Raw genomic sequence first — 25342 nt, 5'->3', positions numbered from 1 at the left:
CACAGAGGAGAAATGATTGCTTTTACAGCCTGCATGGATGTAAAAGCAATCAGTGTAAAAAAAAAAAAAAATCTTCATCACCCCCCACAAGTAGTACAGTGTCACCATGGTACAGTGACACTGTACTGCTAGGGTGACGGTATGTAAAAAAAAATACATAAATAATAATATAAAAAAATAAAATAAAAATGTAAGAAAAATGTTAAAAATTATAATTTTTGGTTATACTGCTAGGGTGACAGTATGTTAAAAGAAAAAAAAAAAAAACATAAATAATATGAAAAAAAAATAGTAAAAATGTAAAAAATATTTTTGAAAAATTATAACTTTTGGTTATAAACCAATTTGTTTTGTTTTTTTTTTCTACTAAAAAGATACCGGAATAAATTTTGGCCAAGATTTATGAAGAAAGATTATTTATTTGCAAAATGTTATAAGAAAAACACTATTTTTCAAAATGTTTGGACTTTTTCATTTATACAGCAAACAAAATAAAAATCCCAGCGGTGAATAAATACCATCAAAATAAAGTTTTATCTGTCTCAAAAAAATGCTAAAAAAATTAATATGGGTACAGTGTTGCATGACCGCGCAATTGTCATTCAAATTGTGACAGCTGAAAATTGGCCTGGACAGGAAGGGGGTGAAAGTGTCCGGACATGAAGTGGTTAAATGATGAATGTTGTAAGCATTCCTTTAAATAGTTTGTCCCAACCGCAATAATTTCCAATTTTGCTGGATAGCTTGTCCTGTTAAGGGAAGTGGAAACAAAAACGGATCTACTGGCAGGATCAACAGCTAATCACACTGTAACAGGAACACTCTACACACTGATGTGTTCATGCTATTGACAGACTGCATTATACTTGTAATTTATATATTTTGCACACAGCAATCATAACTTGTCTAAAAAGTGTGTATGCCAGAAATGCTTATAATGCCTTATCTTCAACGGATTTCCTGTTATGTCCGGGAGAGACCCTGAAAACAGGACTACATGGCCAAGTCAGTACCAAGCCCCAACTCCACCATTTAACCACTCAATCCATCTAGAGTGGGAGCCAACAGAGGGTCTGGCATTTGGCTGTTGAACAGCGGGGGTGGTACTTAGCTCCAGGAGGGCGGGGTTTAATGTTGGCTTGGCTAGAAGTCCAGGCAGTGGGATCCAGCACCCCATCCATGTACAGAGGGACCTGTTTGAAGATAAACACTGGCACTTGCACCACAAACATTGCTAGTTCAGACAGTTTGGGGAGAGGAACATGACAGGTTCACTTTAAAATTATGAATCAGAAAAAGAAATCAGAAAATGACGAGGCTTTGTGCGATTACCTCTGGTGAGGTTGCGGATGATTGTCTCTTGAGACATGCTGTGGAGTCTCTTCATGTATTCATCACTGTACCAGACTCTCAGCTTCTCCCCGGGCTGGATGTCCCGACACGCTCGGAAATAGATCTTCTCGCTGTGCTGGAAGGCCATCAGGTTTTGCTCGCGTTCTTCTCGTGATATCACTACGTACCTGAGGAACAGGAGAGACGTCAGTACTAAACACTGCTAAACTGGAGATAGAAGGATGAAACATTTGACCATAAGACATTTGAAGAACAATGTCTAGAGCTGCGGGAATAAAGTGGAACTAAACTTACCTTACCTCCAATGATTCCATCCTTCTCTGGGGCAGAGTCCGGGCTGGTGGGGGAAAGCAGAGCTGTGCATGTGCAGCTCAGTTTACACGCAGGAGAAGACAGCGAGCAGGCAGGAAGGTGCACTTTAGTGCAAAAAAAAAGACTTTTCTGCAATAAAGAGCCTGCCTTCTCTTTTTTTTGGCAGAGGACCTTTAGTTTTCTTTTAACCTCCCTAGCGGTCTGATTGTGTCCATATTTCTGGGCTCAAAACGGTACTTTTTTTTGCATGGAAATATGTAGTTTTTTTATTGTAGGCCTGTAATTTTTAGGAATAACTCACTGAAATCTGTCCGAACAAGAGTCTAGTAAACATCCCGGGTAGGATATAACTTGAAACACGAAATCATAAATTATAATGTAATAAATAATCATAAAAAATAATAATAATAAATTTAATTCAATAATATAATCAAACCAAAAACACTGAAATTTGAAATAGAGCGTCAAGTTTGCACATCGCTGAGCAAAGTCGCAGAATCGTTTTCAGTGTCTGATGAGGAATTTCCCCCATGAATCATTATCACTCAATTCTGCAAGTGGTTCTGATTTACTATCGCTGTTCTCTAGCCGGTCTAAAACCGCTTTTGACCTAAAGGGACGCTTTTTGGACGCCATGGACGTTTCTCAGTTTCCAGGCAGAAAGAACAGTAAAAATGCAGGCAGGGCGCCGGACAAAGCACTCGGGACAAAATGTATGTGAAATGGTTTGATACAGGAATGTTATACTATGTGATTTTAGTTTATTAGAAAATGTCAGTTTTTAAAATTTTCAAATTTGCCGCCGGTTCTGGCCCCTGTATGTCCCGAAGCTAGCAGGGACTGGAACACGGAAGCCGGATGCCGGCATTGGCCGGAGGAGATGGCCGGGGACGCTGCGGGGGGGACATCGCGGGAGCGCAGGACAAGGTAAATGCTGCAGGGAATCCCAGAGCAACGCTGCAGTGTATTCCCGAGTGTAGCTCGGGGTTACCGCTTTTGGTACTGAAACTTTTCCCCGAGCTACACTCGGGAATACCGCCAGGGGGGTTAAAATAGGCAACAGTAAGACTCAGATATTCATCTCCTGGTAACCTCTGGATATTAGCGTGAAGAAGGTGCAAGGCATGTGTTGAGTAGTTAGAAGGCTCTCCACAGTTTAGAAAGCACACTGGGGAAGATTTACTAAAACTGGAGCACTCCGAATCTGGTGCATGGGAGCCAATCAGCTTCTAACTTCAGCTTGTTCTATTAACCCCTTGATACCGACATCACACAAATATGCGGCCTCACAGAACTGGGCTTTTTTCCATGGGGGCCGCATATTTTCTTACCTGTCTTTCTGCTGGAAGTGCGCCACACTGCGCGCTCCCAGCACAAAGACCAGGATATCACTGAGAGCCCCGGGTCCCGTTCTAACGATCGGGACTCCAGATTCTGGGTCACGTGATCGCTGTGATAGGCTCTGATTAGCTATCACAGTGATTAGTCACTGTACAGCCCAGCCCCCTTGTTTTTTTTTTTTTCTTTCTATGAATAGAGGCAAGAGATACATTGTATCTCTCTAACTCCTGGCATAGAGGGAAAAAAAATGTTTGTTAAAAAAAAAAAAAGATAAATAAATACAGGTAAATATAAAAAAATAAAGAAAACATACCTAGATCAAGATTTGATCTAGTTTAGTGCCAGGGTAAGTGTTTAGGTCAAGGTCAAGGTTAGGGTCAAAGGTTAAAGTCATAAGGTCAGGATTAAAAAAAATGGTATTAGTGTCAGTTAGTGTCAGTGTGTTTTAGGTAAACAAAAAACGAATTGCGCACTATTGTTTCTGGGCTGTACTACGGGTACAAATAACATACACATATATGGTATCGCTGCGATCGTCAAGAGCTGGAGAATGTATTTTGGGTTGTTCTTTGGTGGTAGTTTATGGTAGTAACAAGAAACACACAGCTAAATTAAAAAAAAATATTTTTATTTACTATTTTGGGCCAGTTTTAATTTGATAATAAAAAAAAAATCAGGAGATAGCCATTACCATTTACCACCAAATGAAAGCCCAATTTGTCCTGAAAAAAAAAATGCGGTATAATCCACCTGGATGTACAAAGTAGTTGTGATGATACGGACAGTTTTACTAACACATGTCAACGTTGCAAAATTGTGCTTAGGCATTTAGATTTAGTTTGACTCTGAGGCGAGAAGGGGTTAAGCTTTGACAATAAAACCTTATAGTAGGTTATTATGCAGAGCTGCACCAGATTCTGTGTACACAACTTTTAATAAATCGCCCCCCCAATATCTCCCTTGTTTTCTCATGTTGGTGGTCTACACAGTTATGAAGTAGCTCTGCGCACAAAGCACTTTGCTTCCAACTATCTGGCATTCAATTTCACTAAAATAACCATGCAAGCTTTTGAAGGCGATCACTTAAAATGGACTTCCACTCAAGCCCAGCACTTTTAATCCCTACGATCCTCCCTTTTGTTTATTTATTTATTTGCAAACAAGAAGAGAAAAAAAGTGAGGAGAGGGGGATAGGGAAGAAGAAAAGGAAGGAAGGAAGGAGAGAGAGAGGAAGACGGAGAGAAAAGATGAGAGCTATAAAGAAAGAAAAGAAGGGACAGAGGAAGAAGATGAAGAAAGACAGAAAAAAGAAAGACAGAGTATAGAAGAGAAGTAGGATAAGAAGGAAGGGTTATTACACATTATTGCTCATTCAAGGACTAATACTTACAGATCCATATTCTCTGTAAGGTGCCGCAAAAGAAGAAATAGATATTATAGATGAAGTGGTAAAAGGAGAAAGATAGAGAAGAGGGAGAAAGAGAAAGATAGAGAAGAGGGAGAAAGATAGAGGAGAGAGAGAAAGGGAGGGGGGAGAGAAGGGAGAGGGAGGAGAGAGGGGAGAGAGAGAGAGAGAAAGAGAGAGAGAGAGAGAGAGAGAGAGAGAGAGAGAGAGAGAGAGAGAGAAGAGCAAGCATACCAGAAGAAAGACAGGTATGGAAAGAAAGTGAAGAGATAGAGAGGGAAGAAAAAAAAAGTGAAGAAAGAGAGACTTAGAAAAGAGACAGATAAGAATAAGAAATAAAAATACAAGAATAAAACAAAAGAAAAGAGAACGAAAAGAAAAAGAAAAGAGAGAAAGAAAATAAAGAAAGACAAGAGAGAAAGCAAGAAAAAGACAAGTATTAAAAAATACAAGAATAAAACAAAAGAAAAAAGAACAAACAGAAAAGAGAGAAAGAAAAAAAAGACAAGAGAGAAAGAAAAGAAAGAAAGACAAGAGAGAAAGAAAAGAAAGAAAGACAAGAGAGAAAGAAAAGAAAAAGACAAGAAATGAAAAATACAAGAATAAAACAAAAGAAAAAAGAATGACCAGAAAAGAGAGAAAGAAAAGAAAGACAAGAGAGAAAGAAGAGAAAGAAAGACAAGAGAGAAAGAAAAGAAAGAAAGAAAAGAAAGAAAGACAAGAGAGAAAGAAAAGAAAAGAAAGAAAGACAAGAGAGAAAGAAAAGAAAAAGACAAAGATAAGAAATGAAAAATTCAAGAATAAAACAAAAGAAAAAAGAACAAACAGAAAAGAGAGAAAGAAAAAAAAGACAAGAGAGAAAGAAAAGAAAGAAAGAAAAGAAAGAAAGACAAGAGAGAAAGAAAAGAAAAAGACAAGAAATGAAAAATACAAGAATAAAACAAAAGAAAAAAAAACGACCAGAAAAGAGAGAAAGAAAAGAAAGACAAGAGAGAAAGAAGAGAAAGAAAGACAAGAGAGAAAGAAAAGAAAGAAAGACAAGAGAGAAAGAAAAGAAAAGAAAGAAAGACAAGAGAGAATGAAACGAAAAAGAGAAAGAAAAGAAAAGAAAGACGAGAGAGAAAGCAAGAAAAAGACAAGAATTAAAAAATACAAGAATAAAACAAAAGAAAAAAGAACGAACAGAAAAGAAAGAAAAGAAAGACAAGAGAGAAAGAAAAGAAAGACAAGAGAGAAAGAAAAGAAAAGAAAGAAAGACAAGAGAGAAAGAAAAGAAAGAAAGACAAGAGAGAAAGAAAAGAAAAAGACAAGAAATGAAAAATTCAAGAATAAAACAAAAGAAAAGAGAATGAAAAGAAAAAGAAAAGAAAAGCAAGAAAGACAAGAGAGAAAGAAAAGAAAAAGACAAGAAATAAAAAATACAAGAATAAAACAAAAGATAAAAGAACGAACAGAAAAGAGAGAAAGAAAAGGAAGACAAGAGAGCAAGAAAAGAAAAGAAAGAAAGACAAGAGAGGAAGAAAAGAAAAAGACAAGAAATGAAAAATACAAGAATAAAACATAAGAAAAGCAAATGAAAAGAAAAAGAAAAAGAGAAAGAAAAGAAAGAAAGTCAAGAGAGAAAGAAAAGAAAAAGACAAGAAATAAAAAATACAAGAATAAAACAAAAGAAAGAGAACGAAAAGAGAACAAAAAGAAATAGAAAAAAGAGAAAGACAAGAGAGAAAGACAAGAGAAAGAAAGGAAAAGAGAAAGAAAAAGAAGGCCTTCCCATGCATTCTGCGTAACCTGCGGCACGTTCAGACCCGTGTAGCCAGTGTGAATTGAATACTCATTTTCTTTTTTGCAATCACTTATTTATTGTACAAGGCCAAAGACAACATTTTCAGTCTGCTATCATATGGCAAAGTACTCATATATTCTAAACTATATCCAGGAACTTTCACACTGGTCAGTTTTTATTGGCTGTCAATGGAAAGGTTCTTCATCATGAAATGTCACTCCACTGCAACCAATCAGATGCTTGCTTTTGTTAGCACTAAGTAGTTTAAAACACAATCTGTCTTCTCTAGCTTGCTCCAATTTTCAAGATCTCACCTCATCCAGTTGGAGGTGGTTTCATCAGTTCCATCGATGGACTTATACCGGTTGTTATTATCCACGACCTGCAAGGAGAAGAATAAACAAGAAGAAGTTTTAGGTTGTGCTAATCTTTTCCAGATCTTCTGAACACATACACTACATGGCCAAGTGTGTGGACCCCGGACCATTAACCCTATATGAGCTTGTTAGTCTTTTCATTCCAAAACATAACTATTCTTCTAGAGTTGTCCTCCTCTCTGCTTCTGGCTAGGCTTTCCACAAGATTTTGGAGTGCATTTGTGGGAATGTCTGCCCATTCAGGCAAAAAAGTATTTGTGAGGTCAGGTACTGATGTTGGATGAGAAGGCCTGGCTGGCAATCGACATTCCAATTCATCGCAAACAGGGTTGGGCCACTTAATTGTAACAAGAATGCAGATCAGGCATTTTGATGTCACTTGCTTTATGCCTGTTCCAGATCAGTGACTCTGCCATATGCATTTTAAATATGACGTGGCTCCATGTACTTGAATGGGTCGTGGTTGGTGGGTGGTACTGCCTGTCGAATGCAACAGGAGGTATCATTCTTGCCATGGCGCGAAGCAAAGCATCATGACTACAGCACGTATAAAATCCACCTGGCTGCCTTTGCAGCTTGAGGGAGGTGGTAAAAACGAAGCTCAACCAACTGCAAATGTAAACTTAGCCTAAAAGGCTTCCACAGCGACCTTGGGTTGTGGCACAGATAAAGTCAGTGTGGGTTCACACAGCTGCAGTGTGGATTGAAGCTCAGGTTCCACAGCTATTGATCAGCAGTTCAGGTCAGGTTTACATCAGGTTCAGGATAGGATTTTATCCTGTTCAAAACTGATGATGTGAGGTTTAGAAACAGTTTCCATATACGTCAATTATTATTAGTATTATACAGTATTTATAAAGCGCCAATAGTTCGCTCAGCCCTGTACATTACAAAGGGGGACAGAACAATACCAATACAATGCCAAACATGAGGGGATTGAGGGCCCTGCTCTTTCGAGCTTACAATCTAGGAGGGAGGGGATGGTGGCACAGGAGGAGATAGCTGTGGGGGATGGAGTGGTAGGAAGAGTGGAGGAGGTCGGCAAGTTAGCAGGGGGTGGGGTAGGCTTCCCTGAAGAGATGGGTTTTTAGGCTGCGCCTAAAGGAGAGGAGAATAGGTGATAATCTGATGGGTTGGGGCAGGGAGTTCCAGAGGATGGGTGACACCCTGGAGAAGTCCTGGAGGTGGGCATGGGAGGAGGAGACCAGGGAACTAGAGAGAAGGAGGTCTTGTGAGGAGCGGAGTGTGTGTGCTGGGTGGTACTTGGATATTAGGTCAGTGATGTAGTTCGGGGCAGTATGGTGGACGGCTTTGTACGTCAGTGTTAGGATTTTGAATTTGATCGCGCAATCGGAAGCCAGTGGAGGGATTGGCAGAGGGGGGTGGCGGAGATGGAGCGGTTGGAAAGGTGAATGAGTCTGGCAGCCGTATTCAGGATCAACTGAAGCGGGGATAGCCAGCGGCGAGGCAGGCCAGTGAGGAGGGAGTTGCAGTCGTCGAGTCGTGATATGCATCTGAACTGGACCACACTGCTCAGAAATCATACGAGACTCTTTTTCAATCCACAAGGAGTCCCCGGTCACACTGGATGCAACTTGGCATACAATTTCCATGCCATGTGACTTGCAAATCGCATGCCAAGTCGCACCCTATTCTCTGCAATTAGAGCGGTCATAATGTGGACTCAGTGAATTGTATATAGTTGGATTTTGTTAGAGTACTTAGAATTAGCACTGCATGTGTCAGCAGCTGCTGACTGTGTATAAGACAAAGATATAATATAATTTGATACAATTTTGGGGCAGCACAGTGGCTAAATGGTTAGCACTTCCGCCTGGCAGTACTAGGGTCGTTGGTTCGAATCCCAGCCACGGCACCACCTGCCTGGAGTTTGCATGTTCTCCCTGTGCCTGTGTGGGTTTCCTCCGGGTACTCCGGATTCCTCCCACACTCCTAAGACATGCTGGTAGGTTAATTGGATCCTGTCCAAATTGGCCCTAGTATGTGTATGTATGAATGTAAGTTAGGAAACTTAGATTGTACACCCCTTGAGGGTTAGGGACTGATGTGAATGTACAATATATATGTAAAGCGCTGTGTAAATTGATGGCGCTATATAAGTACCTGAAATAAATAAAATATAATGCACATTATCTCACGGAAGTGAGTACACCCCTCACATTTTTGTAAATATTTTATTCTATCTTTTATATACGTCAATAGCCTGTAATCCGCATCTGAACTGGACCACACTGCTCAGAAATCGTACAGGACTCTTTTTCAATCCAAACTGAGTCCCCCGGCACACTGGATGCAACTTGACATGCGATTTGCATGCCATGTGACTTGCCAATCATATGCCTAATTGCACCCTATTGTCCGTAATTAGAGCAGCCATATCAATGCGGTTCTGACTTGGTCAGAGCCGCACCGATTTCTAAAGTAGTGCATGCACTACTTTTGGTGCGATTTGCATAGACATGTGTGTCAGATCTTTGCACCTGAAATAGGCATGTCGTGCGACTTTGAAATCGTGCAACTTCACTGTCAGTCACACGATTTCAAACTCGGAATCGGAGTGTTCAATCCGCATATATATGTGAACCACACTTGATGCGCCACACCATATTATTCAAGTACAAACACAAATTTGCTCCAATGATTTAACCATTTCAATACCGGGCAATTTTACACCTTCCTGCCCAGGCCAGTTTTCAGGTTTCAGCGCTCTCACACTTTGAATGACAATTGCGCGGTCATACAACATTGTACCCAAACTAAAATTTTATCATTTTCTTCACACAACTAGAGCTTTCTTTTTTCAGTATGAAAAAAAAAATATATATATATTTTTTTTTTTGTTTATTATTTTTTTTTTTTAATAAATTTTTTTTCTTTTTTTTAAGATTTTTTTTTCATATTTCACTATGACCAAAGTAGTACAATGTTACCATAGTAACATTGTACTACTTTGGGGAAGTGATCAGTATTTTTTTTTTTTTTTACACAATTTGCTTATAGCAAAGAATTACTTTGCTATAAGCAAGCATTTACCAGAATGAAATCGATTCATTCAGGGTTTTTTTTTTTTTTTGTGCTTAGCTGTGATTTGGCCACAGCTAATCACATGACATGTGCATGTGATTAGCTGTGACCATTCACAGCTAGACACTAGTATACAATGGATGGCATGAATGAAGCCATCCATTGTATACAACTGTCATGTGACCTGCTGTGATTGGTCACAGCAGGTCACATGGTACCGGCAACGGGGGGCCGATACTCAGATCTGTCATCGACCGTGTCCAAGGTACACGGCCGGTGACAGATCGCGCCGCGCAGGAGCGCAATCTGCGCATGTGCGGGAGGACGCCATATGGCGTCCACCCGGAACGCTGATGACTTTTGCCGGCCGCCATTCGGCCATAGGGTGGGTGGCAAATGGTTAAGCCAAAATACTTCGATGGCTGCAGTTCTGCCCCCTTCATCATGGCTTAAAAAAAATATAGCAAAGGTGCAGTCAATGTGAACTCGGTGAATTGACTATAGTTGGATTTTGTTGGGAGTACTGACAATTAGCACTGCATCTATCAGCAGCTGCTGACTGTGTATACGACAAAGATACAATATATGTGCATGTTGCAGTCTTTGAAACCCTGATGAAGGAGGTGGAATTACAGCACACATGCCTAAATGCATTGAGTTGTTGCCATGTAATTGGCTGATTAGCAATTTGTGTAACCAAGCAACTGAACAGGTGTACCTAATAAAGTGTCAAATGAGTGTACAATCTGATTGTACAATCTCCTTTACATCTATTATGTCAACTATGCATTGCAGCCTGCTTGATTTGATACCGAATGAATGAATTTGTTTAGGTCTGTCTATTACATAGCTTTAGTAGATATAAAGTAGATTGTACCTTGTTTGTAAACTGTATGGCCAACTTAAAAGACACGATTGCAGAGATTTTTTGTGGCGTCTACAGGGCAGGAAGTTAAAGCGATTCTAAATGTAATTTTTTTTTAAATTTAAAATAACAAACATGTCATACTTGCCTGCTCTGTACAATAGTTTTGCACAGAGAAGCCCAGATTCTCCTCCTCTCAGGTTCCCCACCGGCACTCCTGGGTCCTCCCCTCTGGTAAGTGCCACCCACAGCAAGCCATTTGCTATGGGGGCACTTATGCAGGCTCACCCAAGAGCTTCACTGTCCGAGTCTATTGACACTGACAACAGGACTCTGCACTGCCCCCCGTCCCTGGCTGTGACTGAAAGCAGCAGGAGCCAATGAGGAGGGAGAGAGCAGATAGAGCATCTGCTCTCATGCACAATGCTGGATCGAGATCGGGCACACACGTTCGGTACTCACGGAAAGGTCCCGATCTCCTCTTTCGATCAGGGCCGTTCCCGATCATGTGACCGCCGTGACAGCAAATCAGGACAGTCACGTGACCATAAAACCCACCCCGCCTCCGGGCTTTGGGAACCCTTAAATGGCCAGGAGGCGCCAGCTCCAAGGGGTTAAGACATAAAAGCCTTTAAGATAAAAAAAAGCCTTCTGCCTTCAGAGCAATCTTAAATCTCCTAAATGGAAAAAAGATGGCTTTATAAACGAGGACAAGCCGATGAATGAAAGGTCGGCTTCCTCCATTCATAGAACACTATTAATTGAGGGAAGTGATAGTACGGCTTCTATGAATGGAGGAGGTGGGTGGAATGGGTGGGCATAGCGGACCCTTTTGATGAATGCCTGTGACAGGTCCAGCAGCTCATATTAACCCCCATGGCAATGGAGGATCACTACTGCAGGACTTTGGAAAGGGACAGAGAAATGAGGATTTCAACAAGTACAGCAGCCACCAGCACAAGGGACAAAAGTGCTATCCCTGGTGCCCATTTGAAAAAAAAAAAAAAAAAAAAGATTTAAAGTGGAACTTAACTCTGCTATAGTTACCACTGCATCAACAATCCGACTCCCATGAGGCCACTCACCGGCGCCAGCATCTTCTTCCCGGCATCTTCAGGGGGACCTGTCTTTGGCCAGCGCAGGATGAAGTCACTCACGTACATGTGCAGGGCAGCAGTCATCCCAGCACACAGGCACTGTGCCGGAATGTAAACTGAGATGCGCATGCACAGCTCAGTGCACATTCTACAGAAGACTGCAAGCAGGCAGGTAGGTTTGCATGTCGTACCTGCAATAAAGAGCACGCCTGCTCCCAGTTTTGTTTTTTGTTTTTTCTAATATCAGGCTTTAGTTCTGTTCTAAGAAAACTTCAGCCTTAAGTTAGTTTTTAAGGCAGTTTCACTATGAACAAGCACATACCAGCCAGGAGAAGAAGCCCGATGATTTGTCCTGCAGAGAGATCTGTCCTTCGTACGGTCCGTAGACGTGACCTCTGGGGATGACCTTGTTGATGCAGCGCACTTCGCTCTCTCCGCTGCCGTCCTTTACCACCTCAATCCCGCACGGTGCCGTCAGCGCTGCCCGATCGGGGGTTCCCATGGGGACTTGCGTATCCGGCACCAAGACAGGGGGTCCGTGGCTGGGACATTCATCTACAAAGTACTCCTGGCAGGACTCACAGACTGAAGAGGGAGAAAAAAAAATAAAATAATTACTACAGGCAGTTTACAAAAATCAGAAAGCTGAACTCCAGGCCGATATTGAAAATAATATTCATTATATTGCCAGTGGCGACGTGCTTTACACCACGGCATACGACATTTTGCATTGCACTTGGTGATGGAAGGCTTGGATGCAGCTGCTGCTCAGCCATGGAAACCCATTCTATGAAGCTCTCTACGCACTGTTGTTGTGCTAATCTGAAGGCCACACCAAGTTTGGAGGTCTTTAGCTATTGACTTTGTAGACAGTTGGCGACTTCTGCGCACTGTGCACTTCAGCATGCGCTGACCCCGCCCTGTCATGTGACGTGGCCTACCATTTGGTGGCTGAGTTGCTGTTGTTCCCAGTTGCTTCCACTTTGTTATAATCCCACTAACAGTTGAGCGTGGAATATTTAGCAGCCAGGAAATGTCACGGATGGACTTATTGCACAGGAGGCCACCCATCACTGGACCACGCTTGGAGTCACTGAGCTCCTGAGAGCGACCCATTCTTTCACAAATGTTTGTAGAAACAGTCTGCATGCCTAGTTGATGATTTTATACACTTGTGGCCATGAAGGTGATTGGAACACCTGAATCCAATGATTTGGAGGGCTGGCCCAATACTTTTGGCAATATAGTGTATTATCCCCTACTGCAGTCATTTAAAAAGCATTAAACCCTGGACCCTGCATCCTCTATTTCTGGTCCCCCACAGGACACAGAACATGAAATGCAATTATTTTAGTAAATATAAACTGCTAAATACCTATTTTTTTTTTCAGCAGTTAGAGCAGTCTTGTGACTTCTATCAGTGTCCAGTAGAGCACTGGTTAATCTTGTAGGAGGGGTCTTCATTCCGTCCTATGAGGCTGCATATCCCCTGACCCTGTGTGGACAACGTGGATTGGCCATGCGCCATTCACATGTACATTCCCAAGAGTCAGAGTTACAAATCCCCTGGTATATATATATATATATATATATCTTTATCAGGGGCGGACTGACCATTTGGAAACTCGGGCACTGTCCGAAGGCCCGGGGTCAGTAGGGGGCCCCATGAGGTGCCCCTGGTACCTTTTTCATAGGTTTTTTCTAGTTTGGGCAAGGACACAGGAGCCCCATGATCCCCTATTGCCCGGGGGCCCCATGAGTTGTCAGTCCGCCCCTGATATATATATATATTCCATCCAAATGATGGACGAGACTCCATATATAGCTTACATGTTTCAAGGGCTGTGCCCTCTTCATCAGAGCTCTGATGAAGACGTCACAGCCCTTGAAATGCATAGGCTATATCTTTGTGGATGGACGTGATTCCAGAGCTGTCAGAAGAGCAGAGTTACAAATCCCTTGGCATATATATATATATTTTTTTTTTGGGGGGGGGGCATATTAAGCTTGTTGCCTATAGTTCATCTTTGAAGTGTATCTAATCCCCAAAACAAAAATGTAAAACTCATCTGGTAAACCTGCACATACCCAACTTCCTGTTCCTGAGTGGCTACTTTCATTCCTCCACTGCATCTATGGAGGAAGCCGTGACTGCCTCCCAGGCTGGAATTCAAACATATCTGCCTTTCTTTGTCTCTATTACACAGGGAATGGGGGAGATTCATAGTTTAAAATATAACTAAAGGCAAAACATTTTTACTTTTTTTTTTTTGTTTTTTTGTGGATAGAGTGTAGAGGGATAAGAATGGTTGTCAGTTTTTATTGCTGTCTGTGTTCCAGTTATTTTTATTATTATACAGGACTTATACAGCGCCGACAGTTTGCTCAGCACTTTACATGTTGGAGGGAGACAATACAGTAACAATACAGTTCAATACAAGAGGGATTAGAGGGCCCTGCTCCTTGGAGATAACAATCTAGGAGGGAGGGGATAGTGGTACAAGAGGTAATTAGCTGTGGGGGATGGAGTGGTTGGAGGAGTAGGGGATTCCAGTAGTTAGCCGGGGTCAGGGTAGGCGTCCCTGAAGAGATGGGTTTTCAGAGTGCACCTGAAGGTGAGCAGGGTAGGAGATAGCCTGATAGCTCGAAGGTTAGGAGTTCCAGAGGATGGGTGAAGCCCGTGAGAAATCCTGGAGACGAGCATGGGAGGAGGAGACAAGGGAGCTAGAGAGTAGGAGGTCTTGCGAGGAGCGGAGAGGACGGTTTGGGTGGTATTTAGAGACAAGGTCGGTGATGTAATTTGGGGCAGAGTTATAAATGGCTTTATACGTCAGTGTTAGTGTTTTGAATTTTATCCGCTGTGCAATTGGAAGCCAGTGGAGGGATTGGCAGAGAGGGGTGAAGGACACTGAGTGGAGGCCAGTGGAGAGATTGGCAGAGAGGGGTGAGGGACACTGAGTGGAGGCCAGTGGAGGGATTGGCAGAGAGGGGTGGAGGACACTGAGTGGAGGCCAGTGGAGGGTTTGGCAGAGAGGGGTGGAGGACACTGAGTGGAGGCCAGTGGAGGGATTGGCAGAGAGGAGTGGAGGACACTGAGTGGAGGCCAGTGGAGGGATTGGCAGAGAGGGGTGGAGGACACTGAGTGGAGGCCAGTGGAGGGATTGGCAGAGAGGGGTGGAGGACACTGAGTGGAGGCCAGTGGAGGGATTGGCAGAGAGGGGTGGAGGACACTGATTGGAGGCCAGTGGAGGGATTGGCAGAGAGGGGTGGCAGATATAGAGCGGTTAGTAAGGTGAATGAGTCTGGCAGCAGCATTCATGGACTGGAGGGGGGATAGCCTGCGATGAGGTCGGCCAGTGAGGAGGGAGTTACAATAATCAAGGTGTGATATAATAAGGGAGTGGATGAGTTGCTTAGTGGTTTCCGAGGTTGGGAACGGGTGTATCTTGGAGATGTTGTGGAGGTGAAGTCTACACGAGTTTGTCAGTGATTGGACAGTTAAGGAGATTCATCCTGTCTATTTGTCCTGTTTACAATTATCAGTGAAATAAAAGAAAATCCAACATTTTGGGTTGAGCACAGAAAAGTAATAGAGGAGAAATCTTCCAATGGAGACCTGAGAGTCCCCAAGAAATTCCGTTAATTTTAAGGTATTTCCTCTCACTTCCTGTTTGTCTATAGGACAGGAAGTGAAGGGAAATCTCCGCAATGGGACACAGATGACGAAAAAAAAAAAAAAAATCTGACCGGGGTTATAACCCTCCCTTACTCTGTCCAAAATAGAAAAAAAAGTTTTGCCTAAAGTTCTACTTTAAGATAATGTTTTATGATTCCAGATCAGCTCAGAGGAGGGGACAAAAGACCTTGCATTTCCGTCAGGATCAACAGGTATTTTCTGAATTGCATTGCAATAAAACAAAATGCAGCAAACACATCTAAGGGCAAGCCTCCAATATTGGGCCCCATTCACAGTAGGGTGTTTTAGATCTCGGGCAGAATCAAGGCGAGTAATCACTGGCCGGGACACAGTGATTGATAGCCGAGGCCGCGAATAGCGGCGCGGGTAGGGTGCACACCCCCTACCCGGAACTGCAAAATCACGTATATATACACGTGATTTTGCACAGCCCTGCTGCCCTGTAGCAGTATTTCTGCTATAGGGCGGACAGGAAGCGGTTAACATTGACAACCGCACCAGATCGCATGAACACCATGCGATTGCAATGCAGAACGGGAAACACACAGGATTCGTAGAGTTTCCCACACCGCATCAATGTGAACCAAGACTAAACCACATTTTTTTCTTTAAACCAGAGCTTAAAGGGTAACTCCACTTTCGAGGATAAAAAAAAAAGCACATCCCAGAAATGTAATTTCCTGCTTGTGTGATTGGCTCACTGATTTTCTCAGAAGTCTGCACTAAGATACAAGTCAGATTTTGAGCATCCCCTGCAACAAAAAAAATTATTTTAGTGAGATACTCCCAAAGAGAAATCATGTCTACAGGGATGCAGACCCTGCCACTTTCCTCATTAGAATTCTGCAAGTGCAACAGCTGATTGATAATTATAGAATCACTCCCATACAGATCAGATTTAGTCTGCACATGGAGACAAACAAACAAATTATTTCTTCAGAGTAACAAAAGGTAAGAATCTGCAACAAAGTTTGGTAAAGTCCCTGCAAAGCACATACAGTGGGGATCGAAAGTTTGGGCACCCCAGCTAAAAATGTGTATTAATGTGCATAAAGAAGCCAAGGAAAGATGGGAAAATCTCCAAAAGGCATCAAATTACAGATTAGACATTCTTATAATAAGTCAACAAAAGTTAGATTTTATTTCCATCATTTACACTTTCAAAATAACAGAAAACAAAAAAATGGCGTCTGCAAAAGTTTGGGCACCCTGCAGAGTTAATATCTTGTACTGCCCCCTTTGGCAAGTATCACAGCTTGTAAATGCTTTTTGTAGCCAGCCAAGAGTCTTTCAATTCTTGTCTGAGGTATCTTTGCCCATTCTTCCTTACAAAAGTCTTCCAGTTCTTTGAGATTTCTGGGCTGTCTGTCACACACTGCTCTTCTAAGGTCTATGCATAGATTTTCAATTATGTTGAGGTCAGGAGATTGTGAAGGCCATGGCAAAACCTTCAGTTTACGCCTCTTGATGTAATCCCCCATGGATTTCGAGGTGTGTTTAGGATCATTATCCATTTGTAGAAGCCATCCTCTCTCAAGTTACCATCCAAAATTTGCTGAAATTTTATTGAATCCATTTTTCCTTCTACTCGTGAGATGTTCCCTGTGCCACTGGCTGCAACACAACCCCAAAGCATGATTGATCCAACCCCATGCTTAACAGTTGGACAGAGGTTCTTTTCATTAAATTCTGTGCCCCTTCTTCTCCAAACGTACCTTTGCTCATTCCGGCCAAAAAGTTCAATTTTAACCTCATCGGTCCACAGAACTTGTTTCCAAAATGCATCAGGCTTGTCTATACGTTCATTTGCAAAGTTCAAACGATGATTTTTGTGGTGAGGACGTAGAAGAGGTTTTCTTCTGATGACTCTTCCATGAAGACCATATTTGTACAAATATCTCTTTATAGTGGAATAGTGTACCACAACTCCAGTGTCTGCCAGATCTTTCTGGAGGGATCGTGCAGTCAACATGGGTTTTGAATTGTTTTTCTCACAATCCTGTGAGCTGTTCTGTCTGATATTTTTCTTGGTCTTCCAGATCTTGCTTTAACTTCCACTGTTCCTGATGACTGCCATTTCTTAATTACATTCCGAACAAAGGATATTGACATCTGAAAATGCTTTGCTATCTTCTTATAGCCTTCTCCAGCTTTGTGAGCGTCAACTATTTTCAGTTTCAGTTTTCTAGACAACTGCTTAGAAGAACCCATGGTGCTGATTGTTGGGGCAAGGTCAGATGAGTCTGGGCATTTAAAACCTTTGAGATTGACATCACCTGGTCTTCCCAGATGATGATTGAGAACAATCCATGACACTGGCAGGTCTCAGCTTTGCAAAGGGGGCAGTGCATGCTATAAATTCTGCAGGGGGCCCAAACTTTTGCAGACGCCATTTTTTTGTTTTCTGTTATTTTGAAAGTGTAAATGATGGAAATAAAATCTAACTTTTGTTGACATATTATAAGAATGTCTAATCTGTAATTTGATGCCTTTTGGAGATTTTTCCATCTTTCCTTGGCTTCTTTATGCACATTAATACAAATTTTTAGCTGGGGTGCCCAAACTTTCGATCCCCACTGTAGATCACTCAGAGGGGAATTTTTTTTCTCAACAAAAGTGGAGTTACTCTTTAATGTCACTTTAAAGCAGATTTTGCAGGAAATCCAAGTCCACTTTTTAGTTCCAGGACCCTCCTTCCATAAAAAAAAATCGCTACATGTTAGTACTCAAAAAAAGGTAAACACGTAATCCAAACTTTTTTTCCTTACAGATACATTTATGTAATTATGTTTGCAGAAGGTGAGTGCCCAATCCCAGTAAGCAGATCATGCATTGATCCTCAAGATCTGCTTTAACTATCCACATTGGACCTGTGTGCAGTCACCCTCCACCAACAGTATGTCATGGCTGACCAAGCAGCTGCACTTGTCCCCTACTTACACCAAAAGTCCACCTGCTGGAGACTCTTGGTCACTGCAGCCTCCCGCTTCTCTTTTGATCTCTTGGGTTCCAGGTCCATGCAGCGAGAATTGGAGCCGGCAGAGCTGAGGAAATAGAAAAACATTGAACAGTTACAACCATCGAAACCAGTCAGTTAATCATCTTTCTGTCTTTTAGACTTCAATGAAACACTTGTCAATAGACTGATGGGGTGCGGATGAACTAGCAGAGACAGCAATGCGTTCGATCTCCCAGACATACATCTATGAGGGTACAGAAGGGTGCCTAGGCTCAGAAAGAAAGAAGGGATTCAAGACACAAGACATTCTACGGGGTACATATTAGGCACAATTCACATATTAAGATTACAAATCTTCCTTTTTATTAGTTCAGATGCACTGCGGCATAGATTACCTTTTCTTTGCTCCCCTGCTAATCCATTCAGCCTCCATAAGTGAAGAAAGCACACAGTACTTATAAGTATGGAGGGGCATGTGACCCACTCCTCCTACTCTCCTGTGACAGTGCTGGTGCTCTGTGATTGCTGCAGAGCTGTCACATAGGGGCGGGACAGACTTCTGGGGCAGGGACAGACTTCTGGGGCGGGGACAGACTGCAGGGGCGGGGACAGGCTGCAGGGGTGGGGACAGACTGCAGGGGCGGGGATAGACTTTAGCCCTGTGTAACCTCCAACTAGAAAGACTTGATACTTTACTTGGTTAGCTCAGTGAAGGAAAAAATATTTATTTGCTGGGTTTATATCGGTTACATTAGTTTAGGTTGGTTGGTTGGTTAGGTTGAAAAATGACAGAGGACCATCTAGTTCACCTGTGTCAAACACAAGGCCCTCGGGCCAAATCGGGCCCACCAGGCCTTGTCATGTGGCCCCCACCCTGTTTCAGCATTTGGGAGCAGAGAGGAGGACAGAACTCCTCCTACAGATCCTGCGTTTCTCTGTGTAGCTGTGGAGAGGCTTATCTCTGCCAACCCATCTCAGCAGTCGGCAGCAAAGAGGAGGACAGAACTCCTTCTACAAACCCTATGCTTCTCTGTGCAGACAGAACTCCTCCTACAACCCTACCCTTCTCTGTGCAGACAGAACTCCTCCTACAAATCCTACGCTTCTCTGTGCAGACAGAACTCCTCCTACAAACCCTACGCTTCTCTGTGCAGACAGAACTCCTCCTACAAACCCTACGCTTCTCTGTGCAGACAGAACTCCTCCTACAAACCGTACGCTTCTCTGTGCAGACAGAACTCCTCCTACAAACCTTACCCTTCTCTGTGCAGACAGAACTCCTCCTACAAACCCTACGCTTCTCTGTGCAGACAGAACTCCTCCTACAAACCCTACGCTTCTCTGTGCAGACAGAACTCCTCCTACAAACCCTACACTTCTCTGTGCAGACAGAACTCCTCCTACAAACCTTACCCTTCTCTGTGCAGACAGAACTCCTCCTACAAACCCTACACTTCTCTGTGCAGCCATGGGGAGGCTCATCTCTACCCCCTCTAAACCTCCTGTCTCAGGAGTTGGCAGCAGAGAGAAGGACAGAACTGCTGGTGCTGTCATGCTGACAAAAACTCCCCAGGACAGAAGGACAGAACTCCCCGGCCAGGTCCTATGCTTCTCTGTGCAGCAGTGGAAAGGCTCGTCTCTGCCCACTACCCCCCCCCCCCCCCCACACACACAATTTCAGGAGTCGGAAGCAGAGGAGGACAGAACTCCTCCTACAGATCCTGCGTTTCTCTGTGTAGCTGTGGAGAGGCTCATCTCTGCCAACCCATCTCAGCAGTCGGCAGCAAAGAGGAGGACAGAACTCCTCCTACAAATCCTACGCCTCTCTGTGCAGCCATGGAGAGGCTCATCTATGCGCCCTCTAAACCTCCTCGGCAGCAGAGAGGACAGAACTGCTGACAAGAACTCCCCAGGACAGAAGGACAGAACTCCCCAGCCATATCCTTTGCTTCTCTGTGAAGCAGTGGAGAGGCTCGTCTCTGCCCACCCCCCATTTCAGGAGTCGGAAGCAGAGAGGACAGAACTCTTCCTACAGATCCTGCACCTCTCTGTGCAGCCGCAGCAACCCCTCGCCTCTGCTTCCCCTGGTCTCATCAGTCAGCAGACTCCAGCCGCTAACTCTAGCTCTCCTCTGATCCTCCTCCAGACCCTGCACTTTCTGCTTTCCAACTCTGCCCAGCTTTTTCCAGGCAGCAGCACAAGGTAAGGGGAGTGCACTGTGATATAAAGAAGGGTGGGAGGAATTGACTTCTGATGGTGAAGGGGCGCTAGACATCTGATGGTGGAGGGGGTGGAATGCTCTGGACATCTAGTCTTATAGATACAACCAGCCATTTGAGGGCAACCATAATGCTGATGTGGCCCATGATGAAATGGGGTTTGACACCCTTCATCTAGTTCAACCAATAAAAACAAATAGAAAGCCTCCATATACCCAAAGTTGACCCAGAGGAAGGCAAAAAAAAAGGATCGGGGGCTCTATCTGCAGGATCCCTCTTTCCCCAGCTCTGTCCACTAAAATGTTTCATTTCTCTGATTACAGAACGAGAAGTTACACTTCTCATGCTGCATTCTCTGTAATGCCAAAGAAAAAAGAAATAAAACGGGAACACAATCCTGAGTGCGGTAAGTTGGCCAAGCAGACAGCTTAGGTGCAAAGACCTCCAAGGTTACAACCATCCCTGAGAGAAATAAGACGCAGAGGAGGATCTATCAAACCAGCAACCAAAAAAACAAAAAACAAACAGTTGCAGATGGATTGATGCTTTAAATAACACCTGAGCAGGGTTGGTAATGAAAACTTGACTTATTTTATCTAAAATGGATCCTTCAGCTTGAGAGTCAGGGTTCAAAGGTCACTGCAAGTCTGCAACGTCAGCTGCCTAGGACTTCATACACTGGGGTTGATTTACTAAAGGGAAATAGACTAAGCACTCTGCAAATGCAGTTGCTCGAGAGCTTAAAAATGGGGTAGAACAAAAAATGTCCAAGAAAAATAAATAAAAAAACAGCATTTTTGCCTGCAGGTGATTGGATCATTGGACGATCATTTACTAAGCTCTAGTCTAGAGCAACTGCACTTCCAAAGTGCACAGTCTAATTGCCTTTAGTAAATCAAACCCACTGTCTTGCAAAATTTCAGTAATATCAATAATTGAGACCTGTCTCTACATCAAACTTCACTCTCTATCAATAAAAAAATCAACTATTTTGCATACTTTTACTCCTAGCATTAGTAAATAGATAGGAAAGTATATCAAATGGACTTGTTTTATCATTTTTTTTTACATTTCTTCAATTACTTCCTGGTTTCCCTGCCTAGGTAAATGATATCCTATATCCCAGGACTCTCCTGGAGGAGTTTTCTCAGCTAAGAACACCCCCCTGCCTGCATGCCTGAGGTAAGGGCAGATGGATTCCAAGAAGTAAATGTTACATGAGTCATCTGCCCTTACTCAAGATGGCCACGGCCAGCAATGTTGCAGGAGTGTTTTCCTAATTGATTTCTCAGCAAAATAACTGGAGACACGGATGGATGGGGGAGTTTGCACTGAATATTAAAAATGAATTAGCTCTTTTGGTTTGTGCTGAGATGCAGTGTAGTTCCACTGAGCTCTGTTATTTTCACTGTTATGCACACTCAGGAGCTGGAAGATAGTATACTAGGTCAGGCAATTGACAAGGCAGCATCTGTGGGACTTCAGGTGACCTCTGACCCCTGGCTCTCAAGCTGAAGAGATGGGAGTCAACCAGAGCAAGCTACAGTAATGTTTCACTATGTGATTTTAGTGATTTTAGTGAATGTCACTTTTTGTCATTTTCAAATTTCCCGCCGTTCCGTCCCCCGTACGTCCCGATGCTCGTAGGGGACGGAACCCAGATGACAGATGCCGGCATCCGCCAGATTACATTGCCGGGGACACTGAAGGAGGGACATCGCGGGAGCGAAGGACAAGGTAAGTGATCGAGGGATCCTGGAGCAGCGCCGCATGATAAGCCCGAGTGTAGCTCGGGGTTACCGCTTCTGGTACTGAAACTTTACCCCGAGCTACACTCGGGAATACCGCCAGGGGGGTTACGGCCTCATTCAGATGGGCGCTGTCAGGAGCAGATGCATGGCCCTGAACGCACGCTGTCTACAATCAGGGCCACACACCCATTCCTGCATAGTTAAATAGTTAGTCTGGCTGAAAAAAAAAGGGACAAAAGTCCATCCAGCTCAACCATAAAAAAAAAAAAAGTTATAATCCTACACCCACAGTTGATCCAGAGGAAGGAAGAAAACCAGCAAAGCATGATCCAATTTGCTCCTGCAGGGGAAAAAATCCTTCCTGATCTCCCCCCCCCCCCCACCCTGGGAAAGGAGGACCCACCTATCTATGCATTCACTCTGTATTCAATCAGGCAGTCCCTTGCACTACATTAGGGGTGTCCAGCCCGTGGGACTGCATGCAGCCCCGGAGAGTTTAGCATGCAGCCAGGTCCTGTCTGGAGGAATGCGGTGCAAACATAGTTGATGGGTGCAGGGTGTATGTGCTAATGAGGTCAGCTGGTAAACTGCTTTCTGTGTCTTACTGGCTTTCACGTCCCAAATCTGCATACCAGGAAGTCATGAAGTTTACTATGGAACACAGCAGGGGCCAAGGTAAGCCCTTGTTCTACAAATCAAGGAAAGCTTTTTATTTTTCTGCAACAGAGGCCAATGCAGCTGCATGTCAACATTTGACAGTGAACACGTTGTAGAGTTATTCACCCTTAGGTCATCACAGAGGAGAAGGTGGCACTTTTTACATAATCTAATTTCCAAACACGGAAAGGTTTCTTCACAGTAAGAGCTGTGAAAATGTGGAATAGACTCCCTCAAGAGTTGGTTCTGACCAGCTCATTGGATTGCTTTAAAAAAGTCCTGGATTCTTTCTTGGATACACAGAATATAACTGGATACTAACATTTATAGGTAAAGTTGATTCAGGGAATATCTGATTGCCTCTCGGGGGATCAGGAAGGAATTTATTTATTATTTAGGTACATGAATGTTATACTGGTACATAGGGGAGTTTGAATTCAGGAAAAAAAAAGGTGAACTTAGCCTTTAACCCCTTCGCGCCGACGCCTTCTGGCCCTTTAAAGGGTATCTGACGTCGGGGGGTAGGGCGGAGTTTAGGGTCATGTGACCGACGAAGCGGTCACATGATCGGAAAGGTCCTGGTCGCAAGGAGCGATCAGGACCTTTCCGCGGGACACCGACACACGTGCTAGGAGAATACAGGGCCCAGCCGCCGAAAGGCCACATATTTGCGCAGATGTGAAGAGGTTAACCCCTTCACGCCGGCGCCTCCCGACCCTTTAAGAGCTTCAGAAGCCGGGACGGCAGGGTTTAGGGATCACGTGACCACCGTGATGCGTTGTCACGGCGGTCACATGATCGGAAAAGATCCCGATCGAAAGAGCAGACCGGGACCTTTCCGTGAGTACCGGACATGTGTGCTGGGAGCGGGCAGGGCACGTTCTCAGCAGATATGTATTTTGTATATTGAACGCAAACATGCGGCCGCTCAGCGTCTAGGCCCAGACGCCGGGAGGCCGGCGTAAAGGGGTTAAGGACACTTCAATGACAGAATAACAAAAAAAAAAAAAAACAGGAATGCTTACCATTGCTGGCTATAAGTCCGCTCCTCAGATGGGGTCCCTACTTCGGACTTCACCCTCATGATTTCCCCGAGTTTGGGGCTGAACGCCACCCGGCACTCCTTGGCACTTTCACTCATGGTGACCTAAAAGAACAGAAGTATAAGTCAGCCCACAAGATAATGACATTTGTATCCTTGTAAATATTTAGGTGTGTGGATAAAGGTGTACGGAGGCATATAAACTATTAAAATGATCATCTGTCGTCCCATTACTTTCATACATCACCACCATACCGCAGTAGGTTAGCATTGTCATGCAGACTTTGTATACGGTCAATGAACCAGACATGAAGAGGGGTTACCGCTAAAGTCTGGTATGTGACATGTAGCAGCACAGCCCGTTTTCCTCTCCACAAAGCCCAGGAATGCAGCTTTAGGCTTCTCCCCACCAAGGACAGTTCTCAACTTGTCCCTCTGCACTTCCAAGTCTTCTGTAGGCCTGGTTAACATTGGGTGACCGCAGCCGCCGGAACAAAAGCATTTCTCTTCTCTACAAACTACGGCACAGCATTCCACCAAGAATTCTAAACACCAGACAAGGGAGCCGTGCCTCAAACCGATCCGTCACCAACAACAGCACGCGCGGACGCACAGCAGTTCTCTAGTTTAAAGGAAATAAAAACTCTAATAGAATTGTTTGCTAAAGTCCCTATGTACTGTAAACTTACTTAGGGCTCATGCACACGACCATACAAGGTCTGTGTTTGGGGTATACGTCCAAGCGTGCGTTGTACACAATTACCAGAGCATACAGCCACATCTTGTAATTGAAGATTATGGGTGGCTGTACACAGTAGCTGTGGGTCCTGGGGAAGGTTTTAGAGGTTCTGGGCACTCATGCACGCTATGCTCCCCCCCTCACAGCCATGTGCATGAGCCCTTACAAGCCCAGTCAATCTTCAACGGTCCTCCCCCAGTCTTCTATTGCCCATCCCTTGCCATCATCTTTGTTTGCTTCGTCATCAGGAGCCAGCTATCTCTTCCTGATTCTTGCAGCTGCCCCCCCAAAGATGCAGTACTAGATCTTGTGCATGTGCAGACAGAGAGTTGGCACCACATCCCATCCACCATCTCATTGGGAGCCAGTTGTCTCTTCCTGGTTCATGCAACCCTCGACCTAATGGCATAGTGCTATATCTCATTCATATGCAGACAGAGATGTGGCACCACATCCCATCCGCCATCTCATTGGGAGCCAGTTGTCTCTTCCTGGTTCATGCAACCCCCAACCTAATGGCATAGTGCTATATCTCATTTATATACAGACAGAGATGTGGCCCCACATCCTATCCGCCATCTTAGTTTTCTGCGTCATTGGGAGCCAGTTGTCTCTTCCTGGTTTATGCAACCCCCGACCCAATGGCATAGTTCTATATCTTTCATATGAAGACAGAGATGTGGCACCACATCCTATTCCA

General features: G+C 43.7%; 1 protein-coding gene across 2 annotated transcripts in view; it reads right to left on the bottom strand.

Moving 5' to 3' along the window:
* Positions 1–25342, bottom strand: part of PRDM11 (PR/SET domain 11) — a 71494-nt gene that overhangs the window by 19767 nt on the left and 26385 nt on the right. For both annotated transcript variants that reach the window (XM_089677325.1, XM_089677326.1), the window contains exons 2-6: positions 23887–24008; positions 18216–18319; positions 11901–12163; positions 6509–6576; positions 1333–1520 (exon numbers count right to left, since the gene is read on the bottom strand). In XM_089677325.1, coding sequence (XP_089533451.1) covers positions 1333–1520; positions 6509–6576; positions 11901–12163; positions 18216–18319; positions 23887–24008 — 745 coding nt within the window. The remainder of the gene's footprint in view (positions 1–1332; positions 1521–6508; positions 6577–11900; positions 12164–18215; positions 18320–23886; positions 24009–25342) is intronic.

This window comes from Staurois parvus, unplaced genomic scaffold (genome assembly GCF_062004578.1).
Source record: "Staurois parvus isolate SC_StPar_1 unplaced genomic scaffold, SC_StPar_1.0 ptg000184l, whole genome shotgun sequence".
Classification (NCBI taxonomy): domain Eukaryota; kingdom Metazoa; phylum Chordata; class Amphibia; order Anura; family Ranidae; genus Staurois; species Staurois parvus.
The sequence above is the reverse complement of the archived record's forward strand: the minus strand, read 5'-3'. Positions and strand labels throughout refer to the sequence as shown.